The sequence below is a fragment of the Mobula birostris genome, chromosome 8, assembly GCF_030028105.1.
Source record: "Mobula birostris isolate sMobBir1 chromosome 8, sMobBir1.hap1, whole genome shotgun sequence".
Taxonomy (NCBI): Eukaryota; Metazoa; Chordata; class Chondrichthyes; order Myliobatiformes; family Myliobatidae; genus Mobula; species Mobula birostris.
Genome location: NC_092377.1, coordinates 115,925,711 through 115,935,085, shown reverse-complemented (window position 1 = coordinate 115,935,085; position 9,375 = coordinate 115,925,711). Strand labels below are relative to the sequence as shown.

Below are 9,375 nucleotides of genomic sequence, written 5' to 3'. Positions count from 1 at the left end.
TAGGGGATTAGGACTGATTAGACATTCCAACTCCGACCACTCTTCCCTCTCCCTCCTGACAGTATGGACAGCCTGGTCCCGCCTCACCCGGGGCACCAATAGACACTGCCAATCCCACCTGCGTGCTGTCAGCGCTAGCCCGCGCTAAAGCAAGGTCTGAGCTCACCATTTTATCAACTTTTTGCGCTACGCTTTCAAACTCGCCATCAGCTTTAACCATACCCAAAAATCGAATTAACAATTCATCCAAGATACGAAGATCCACCCCACTCAGCCCGTTACTAACCCCAATCCCACAGAGGCACACATGTCCAACCGCAATCCCACAGAGACACACCAGCACTGATTTAAACAGGGCGAACATGCAGCACCCTACAAAAATCCATAACCTGGACGAGCAACCCCACATTGTAAGACTCGCTTTGCCTAGTAGCATGATCTCGGGGGTGGCACCCCCTACCCGGCCAAACTTTAGCACTCTTGTTTGGGCAGATGCTGCGTGTTCAGTGCCCTGTGTAACATCAATACCCCGAAATAACATTCAGTCCACAATGTGCAGTTAAACGATTAAGGTTTTATATTTAAGTATGGGGTTAGCAGAGAAAGAAAAGGAAAACAAATAAAAGGCGCCAATAATCTCATAAACATGTCCAGTGCACAAATGCCATCCCCTTCTCGCAATTCCTCCGTCTCTGCCGCATCTACTTTCAGGATGAGGCTTTTCATTCCAGGACGAAGGAGATGTCTTCCTTTTTTAAAGAAAGGGGCTTCCCTTCCTCCACCATCAACTCTGCTCTCAAATGCATCTCCCCCATTTCATGCACATCTGCTCTCACTCCATCCTCCCGCCACCCCACTAGGAATAGGATTCCCTTTGTCCTCACCTACCACCCCACCAGCCTCCGGGTCCAACATATAATATGCAGCTTAATGTGAAAAATACTAAGGAGCTGGTGGTAGACCTGAGGCACCAGTGACCTCTGTTTCCATCCTGGAGGTCAGTGTGGACATGGTGGAGGATTACAAATACCTGGGGATACGAATTGACAGTAAACTGGACTGGTCAAAGAACACTGAGGCTGTCTACAAGAAGGGTCAGAGCCATCTCTATTTCCTGAGGAGACTGAGGTCCTTTAACATCTGTCGGACGATGTTCTACGAGTTTGTGGTGGCCAATGCTATCATGTTTGCTGTTGTGTGCTGGGGCAGCAGGCTAAGGGTGGCAGACACCAACAGAATCAACAAACTCATTCGTAAGGCCATTGATATTGTGGGGATGGAACTGGACTCTCTGACGGTGGTTTCTGAAAAGAGGATGCTGTCCAAGTTGCATGCCATCTTGGACAATGTCTTCCATCCATTACATAATGGACTGGTTGGGCACAGGAGTACATTCAGCCGGAGACTCATTCCACCGAGATGCAACACTAAGCGTCATAGTAAGTCATTCATGCCCGTGGCCGTCAAACTTTACAACTCCTCCCTTGGAGGGTCAGACACCGTGAGCCAATCGGCTGGTCCTGGACTTATTTCCTGGCATAATGTACATATTACTATTTAATTATTTATGGTGCAACTGTAACGAAAACCAATTTCCCTCAGGATCAGTAAAGTATGACTATGACTAATTCTCCCTAACTTCCGCCACCTCCAACGGGATCCCACCACTAAGCACATCTTTCCTTCCCCCCACCTCTGCTTTCCGCAGGGATCGCTCCCTACGCGACTCCCTTGTCCATTCGTCCCCCCCATCCCTCCCCACCATTTCCCTCCTGGCACTTATCCTTGTAAGCGGAACAATTGCTACACATACCCTTACACTTCCTCCCTCACTACCATTCAGGGCCCCAGACAGTCCTTCCAGGTCAGGTGACACTTCACCTGTGAGTCGGCTGGGGTGATATACTGCGTCCGGTGCTCCCGATGCGGCCTTCTATATATTGGCGAGACCCGACGCAGACTGGGAGATTGTTTTGCTGAACACCTACGCTCTGTCCGCCAGAGAAAGCAGGATCTCCCAGTGGCCACACATTTTAATTCTACGTCCCATTCCCATTCTGTTATGTCTATCCACGGCCTCCTCTACTGTAAAGATGAAGCCACACTCAGGTTGGAGGAACAACACCTTATATTCCGTCTGGGTAACCTCCAATCTGATGGCATGAACATTGACTTCTCTAACTTCCGCTAATGCCCCACCTCCCCCTTGTACCCCATCTGTTATTTATTTATATACACACATTCTTTCTCTCTCTCCTTTTTCTCCCTCTGTCCCTCTGACTATACCCCTTGCCCATCCTCTGGGCTTCCCCCCCTTTCTTTCTCCCTAGGCCTCCTGTCCCATGATCCTCTCATATCCCTTTTGCCAATCAAGTGTCCAGCTCTTGGCTCCATCCCTCCCCCTCCTGTAGTTTCAGATCTCCCCCTCCCCCTCCCACTTTCAAATCTCTTACTAGCTCTTCTTTCAGTTAGTCCTGACGAAGGGTCTCGGCCCAAAACGTCGACTGTACCTCTTCCTAGCGATGCTGCCTGGCCTGCTGCGTTCACCAGCAACTTTTATATGTGTTATCTGCAGAATCACTTGTGTTTATTCTTTTTACCTTGTTTTTGTAGCCTGAGGAACCACAACTGGGTCAGAAGCACTGAATTGAAAATATAGTTTCCTATCCCATACTTATGAGGACTGTTTGTTGGCTCTGGGCCTGTATTTGCTGGAGTTTAGAAGAATAAGGAGGGCTCCATTGAAACCAAGTAAATGTTGAAAAGTCTGAATAGAGTTGAAATGGGAAGGATATTTCCTATTGTGGCTGAGTCTAGGATGAGAGTGCAATGCTGCCGAATGGAGGGACGTCCAGTTTGAAGAGATGAGGAGGAATTTCTTTAGCTGGAGGGTGGTGAATCTGTGGAATTCACAGTTGTGGATGCCAAGTCATTGGGTATATTTAAAGTGGAGATTTATAGGTTTTTAATTTGCTAGGACGTCAAAGATTACAGGGAGTAGGCAGGAGAATGGGATTGAAAGGCAGAATAAATCAGGTTTAATGGAGCAGACACGGTTGGCCTAATTCCGCTCCTATGTCTTAGGACGTCTACATCTGCGCCAAGTGCATCGAGATGCAGCTCCTAAGGGACCGCGTTACGGAACTGGAGCTGCAGCTCGATGACCTTCGTCTGGTCAGGGAGAGTGAGGAGGTGATAGAGAGGAGTTGCAGGCAGGTGGTCACGCGGGGCCACGGGAGGCAGACAAGTGGGTCACGGTTAGGAGGGGGAAGGGGAAAAGTCAGGTAATAGAGAGTACCCCGGTGGCTGTGCCCCTTAACAACAGGTACTCCTGTTTGAGTACTGTTGGGGGGGGACAGCTTACCCGGGGGAAGCGACAGTGGCCGTGCCTCCGGCACAGAGTCTGGCCCTGTAGCTCAGAAGGGTAGGGCAAGGAAGAGGAGGGCAGTTGTTATAGGGGACTCGATAGTAAGGGGGTCAGATAGGCGATTCTGTGGACGCAGTCCAGAGACCCGGATGGTAGTTTGCCTCCCTGGTGCCAGGGTCCGGGATATTTCTGATCGTGTCCAAGATATCCTGAAGTGGGAGGGTGAGGAGCCAGAGGTCGTGGTACATATAGGTACCAATGACATAGGTAGGAAAAGGGATGAGGTCCTGAAAGGAGAATATAGGGAGCTAGGAAGGGAGTTGAGAAAAAGGACCGCAAAGGTAGTAATCTTGGGATTACTGCCTGTGCCACGCGACAGTGAGAGTAGGAATGCGATGAGGTGGAGGATAAATGCGTGGCTGAGGGATTGGAGCAGGGGGCAGGGATTCAAGTTTTTGGATCATTGGGACCTCTTTTGGCACAGGCGTGACCTGTACAAAAAGGACGGGTTACACGTGAATCCTAGGGGGACCAATATCCTAGCAGGGAGATTAGCGGGGGCTACTGAGGTGACTTTAAACTAGAATGGTTGGGGGGTGGGAATCAAATTAAAGAGGCTAGGCGTGAGGAGGTTAGTTCACAACAGGGGGATGGGAACCAGTGCAGAGAGATAGAGGGGTGTAAAGTGAGGGTAGAAGCAAAAAGTACTAAGGAGAAAAGTAAAAGTGGCAGGCCGACAAATCCAGGGCAAGCATTAAAAAGGACCACTTTTCAGCATAATTGTATAAGGGCTAAGAGAGTTGTAAAAGAGCGCCTGAAGGCTTTGTGTGTCAATGCAAGGAGCATTCGTAATAAGGTGGATGAATTGAAAGTGCAGATTGTTATTAATGATTATTATATAGTTGGGATCACAGAGACATGGCTCCAGGGTGACCAGGGATGGGAGCTCAACGTTCAGGGATATTCAATATTCAGGAGGGATAGACATGAAGGAAGGGGAGGTGGGGTGGCGTTGCTGGTTAAAGAAGAGATTAACGCAATAGAAAGGAAGGACATAAGCCGGGAAGATGTAGAATCGATATGGGTAGAGCTGCGTAACACTAAGGGGCAGAAGACGCTGGTGGGAGTTGTGTACAGGCCACCTAACAGTAGTAGTGAGGTCGGAGATGGTATTAAACAGGAAATTACAAATGTGTGCAATAAAGGAACAGCAGTTATAATGGGCGACTTCAATCTACATGTAGATTGGGTGAACCAAATTAGTAAAGGTGCTGAGGAAGAGGATTTCTTGGAATGTATGCGGGATGGTTTTTTGAACCAACATGTCGAGGAACCAACTAGAGAGCAGGCTATTCTGGACTGGGTTTTGAGCAATGAGGAAGGGTTAATTAGCAATCTTGTCATGAGAGGCCTCTTGGGTAAGAGTGACCATAATATGGTGGAATTCTTCATTAAGATGGAGAGTGACATAGTTAATTCAGAAACAAAGGTTCTGAACTTAAAGAGGGGTAACTTTGAAGGTATGAGACGTGAATTAGCTAAGATAGACTGGCAAATGACACTTAAAGGATTGACGGTGGATATGCAATGGCAAGCATTTAAAGGTTGCATGGATGAACTACAACAATTGTTCATCCCAGTTTGGCAAAAGAATAAATCAAGGAAGGTAGTGCACCCGTGGCTGACAAGAGAAATTAGGGATAGTATCAATTCCAAAGAAGAAGCATACAAATTAGCCAGAGAAAGTGGCTCACCTGAGGACTGGGAGAAATTCAGAGTTCAGCACAGAGGAGGACAAAGGGCTTAATTAGGAAGGGGAAAAAAGATTATGAGAGAAAACTGGCAGGTAACATAAAAACGGACTGTAAAAGCTTTTATAGATATGTAAAAAGGAAAAGACTGGTAAAGACAAATGTAAGTCCCCTGCAGACAGAAACAGGTGAATTGATTATGGGGAGCAAGGACATGGCAGACCAATTGAATAATTACTTTGGTTCTGTCTTCACTAAGGAGGACATAAATAATCTTCCAGAAATAGTAGGGGACAGAGGGTCCAGTGAGATGGAGGAACTGAGCGAAATATATGTTAGTAGGGAAGTGGTGTTAGGTAAATTGAAGGGATTGAAGGCAGATAAATCCCCAGGGCCAGATGGTCTGCATCCTAGAGTGCTTAAGGAAGTAGCCCAAGAAATAGTGGATGCATTAGTGATAATTTTTCAAAACTCATTAGATTCTGGACTAGTTCCTGAGGATTGGAGGGTGGCTAATGTAACTCCACTTTTTAAAAAAGGAGGGAGAGAGAAACCTATATAAACCTATAGAACCGGAATTATAGACCGGTTAGCCTAACGTCGGTGGTGGGGAAACTGCTGGAGTCAGTTATCAAGGATGTGATAACAGCACATTTGGAAAGCGGTGAAATGATCGGACAAAGTCAGCATGGATTTGTGAAAGGAAAATCATGTCTGACGAATCTCATAGAATTTTTTGAGGATGTAACTAGTAGAGTGGATAGGGGAGAACCAGTGAATGTGGTATATTTGGATTTTCAAAAGGCTTTTGACAAGGTCCCACACAGGAGATTAGTGTGCAAACTTAAAGCACACGGTATTGGGGATAAGGTATTGGTGTGGGTGGAGAATTGGTTAGCAGACAGGAAGCAAAGAGTGGGAATAAACGGGACCTTTTCAGAATGGCAGGTGGTGACTAGTGGGGTACCGCAAGGCTCAGTGCTGGGACCCCAGTTGTTTACAATATATATTAATGACTTGGATGAGGGAATTAAATGCAGCATCTCCAAGTTTGCGGATGACACGAAGCTGGGTGGCAGTGTTAGCTGTGAGGAGGATGCTAAGAGGATGCAGGGTGACTTGGATAGGTTGGGTGAGTGGGCAAATTCATGGCAGATGCAATTTAATGTGGATAAATGTGAAGTTATCCACTTTGGTGGCAAAAATAGGAAAACAGATTCTGATCTGAATGGTGGCCGATTAGGAGAAGGGGAGATGCAACGAGACCTGGGTGTCATTATACACCAGTCATTGAAAGTGGGCATGCAGGTACAGCAGGCGGAGAAAAAGGCGAATGGTATGCTGGCATTTATAGCGAGAGGATTCGAGTACAGGAGCAGGGAGGTACTACTGCAGTTGTAGAAGGCCTTGGTGAGACCACACCTGGAGTATTGTGTGCAGTTTTGGTCCCCTAATCTGAGGAAAGACATCCTTGCCATAGAGGGAGTACAAAGAAGGTTCACCAGATTGATTCCTGGGATGGCAGGACTTTCATATGAAGAAAGACTGGATGAACTGGGCTTGTACTCGTTGGAATTTAGAAGATTGAGGGGGGATCTGATTGAAACGTATAAGATCCTAAAGGGATTGGACAGGCTAGATGCAGGAAGATTGTTCCCGATGTTGGGGAAGTCCAGAACAAGGGGTCACAGTTTGAGGATAGAGGGGAAGCCTTTTAGGACCGAGATTAGGAAAAACTTCTTCACACAGAGAGTGGTGAATCTGTGGAATTCTCTGCCACAGGAAACAGTTGAGGCCAGTTCATTGGCTATATTTAAGAGGGAGTTAGATATGGCCCTTGTGGCTACGGGGGTCAGGGGGTATGGAGGGAAGGCTGGGGCGGGGTTCTGAGTTGGATGATCAGCCATGATCATAATAAATGGCGGTGCAGGCTCGAAGGACCGAATGGCCTACTCCTGCACCTATTTTCTATGTTTCTATGTCATCTGGATGCTGTCAATAAACTGCAACAGCTCTCTGTTTATTCAGGGTTTCCGGCAGCTGCCGTGTTTTAGTTTGTTCGCGCCTGCGGCTAGAAGCGAAAGCGTTTCCGCCGGACGTTTGAGAGTGTGACCCTCGTACCGGCGGTCCTTTCGGTCCGGGTAGTTTCTTTCCTAGTAACCATGGAGCCGCGGCTGGTGGCGGACTTACTGCTGCGCCTCGGCCACGAACCGACGATGATGCTGCCCGAGTTGTGCCGGTGGTGCTGGGAGGCGGAACTGGACGTTGGCCGGGTGGAGACTCTGCGCCTCCTTCTGGAGGAGCTGGAAGCCCGAAGCATCGGGCTGGAGTGGCAGCACCTGCGGGGACTTGCCGAGGAACGGTGCTTGCCGCTGCTGCGGATCGTACGTCTGGAGGAGCCGGCCGACCGCCGACTTGGTCTCGCGGTCTGCCGCTTACTGCTGACCTGCTATCGGCTAGCTCCGCCTGAGCTACTGCAGCAGGAGGTTGCCTCTTGTTTACGGGAGTTGCGGATTTACACCGAGCAGCGGAGCGGGGCCGCCGCCTCTTCCTCCTCCTCCCCGGGCACTGAGTACTCCGACATTCACGTCGTTGTCGAGATGCTAGTGAAGCTGTGGCCTCTCGTGTTGAAGCGGGAGCCGGACAATGGAGAGCTACTGCCTCTCGCCCTGACCACTGTGAGGGTCGGCGAGGACAACGTGGCGGCCAGGGTGGCCACCCGGCTCATCTCAACCCTCCTGGAGCAGAAGATGGTGTCTATGGGGGATATCTGGGACGGCGTGAGACGATGGGAGTGCCCCAGCAACGTTTCCAGACTCCTGTTGCTGCTCACTTCGCTCTCGCCGGCCGGTAATCTCGACCTCCGGACGTGCATTGAATTTTGGAAAGTGTTGCAGGCAGGACTGGTAGACACGGATAACACGACTCGCAAGAGAGCTTTGTATCTGTTGAAAAGGGCTGTGGATGTTTTTGGGGCACTGGAAAGAGACTTCGCCTTGGAATTTCAGAATGAACACGGTATTTTAATGATTAGTTCATCCTTTGTTAAGAGTAACAATTTTATTAACGCAGCCTATGCTATTTGTACACATTGTGGATGTTGTTCAATTTAATGGAATTCGGGAATCGCCTTTCTCTAATGGTTATTGATATGCTGAGTTGTGTGAGGCGCTGGATGTAACTTAAAACTGGATCCATGGTGGTGTTTTACAGGGAGCCGGAGTTATTGAAAGGATGGCAGTTTGCACTTTACTATGAGGATAAGCGTGAGATGTTCCTCTCATAGTTCACTGTGTAGTAGCTGTTTAAGAGCAGATATGCAGAAGGGGAAATCTCTCTCTGTTAGTTGTTCAGGAATGACGTGGAAGGAAGCTATTCAAGCATTAAGTGTACTGGCATTTGCAAAATCCTCTAAGTTTTTGTTGGGAATTTTGTAATTCACGGGTTGCCTTTGTGGCAGGATTGACTATATCTTACTGTTCCAAGATATTTATCACGAGTGATGCAGACCCATGATCCTTCTCTCACATCCATCCCACAATATCTTTGAAACCAACCCCCGGCCACCATTAGGCAGGAGGTACTGTAACATTAGGACAGGGACTGTTGGGTTGAGAAACAGCTTCTTTCCCAGGTCTCATTACCAATGAAACACCAGTCGTCTTACACTATATATATTTTAACTTGTGTTGTAAATGCACCTTATGTCAGTCTTCTGGAATATATTTTTCTGTTAATTGTGTTTTGTGTGTTGTGTGTTATGCATACTGTGGTTTGGCGGTATATTTGTCTGACAATAAACTTGAACTATATTGCCAGCCATCTATAAAAACATAAGAAATTTGAGTAGGCCGAGGGCAAGTGGACTTCCAAGCCTCACCATTCATCAAAGTCATGTTTAAGCTGTCCTGACATTATTTTTCCAATCATCCTGTTTTCCTTGATCTCTTAATATCTGGGTATATATTGAAAGTAGATAAGTCACGTACAACAGAATCGAATGGTTCTGAAGGAGTTAGTTAATGAGATTATGGAGATGGTGATTTTTCAAGAATCACTAGATTCTGGAATGATTCTGGTGGGGAGGGTGGGAAAGACCTAGCAGAGGAAAGTCAGTGTTTGAGTTCCTGGGACTCAGTGACTCAGAAGGGAAGGTGGGAGAAGAGCCGAGCTGTGGTGATGGAGGATTCGTTAGTTAGGGGAAGAGAAAGGAAATTCTATGGATAAAAACAAGATTCCCGAATGAGAATGAGGTGC

General features: G+C 47.7%; 1 protein-coding gene across 2 annotated transcripts in view; it reads left to right on the top strand.

The window, feature by feature from the left end:
• The first annotated feature begins 7,252 nt into the window (after window positions 1–7,252).
• LOC140201612 (probable methyltransferase TARBP1) overlaps window positions 7,253–9,375 on the top strand; it is a 398,438-nt gene continuing 396,315 nt past the window's right edge. For both annotated transcript variants that reach the window (XM_072265981.1, XM_072265979.1), the window contains exon 1: window positions 7,253–8,136. In XM_072265981.1, coding sequence (XP_072122082.1) covers window positions 7,281–8,136 — 856 coding nt within the window. In that variant the 5' untranslated portion in view covers window positions 7,253–7,280. The remainder of the gene's footprint in view (window positions 8,137–9,375) is intronic.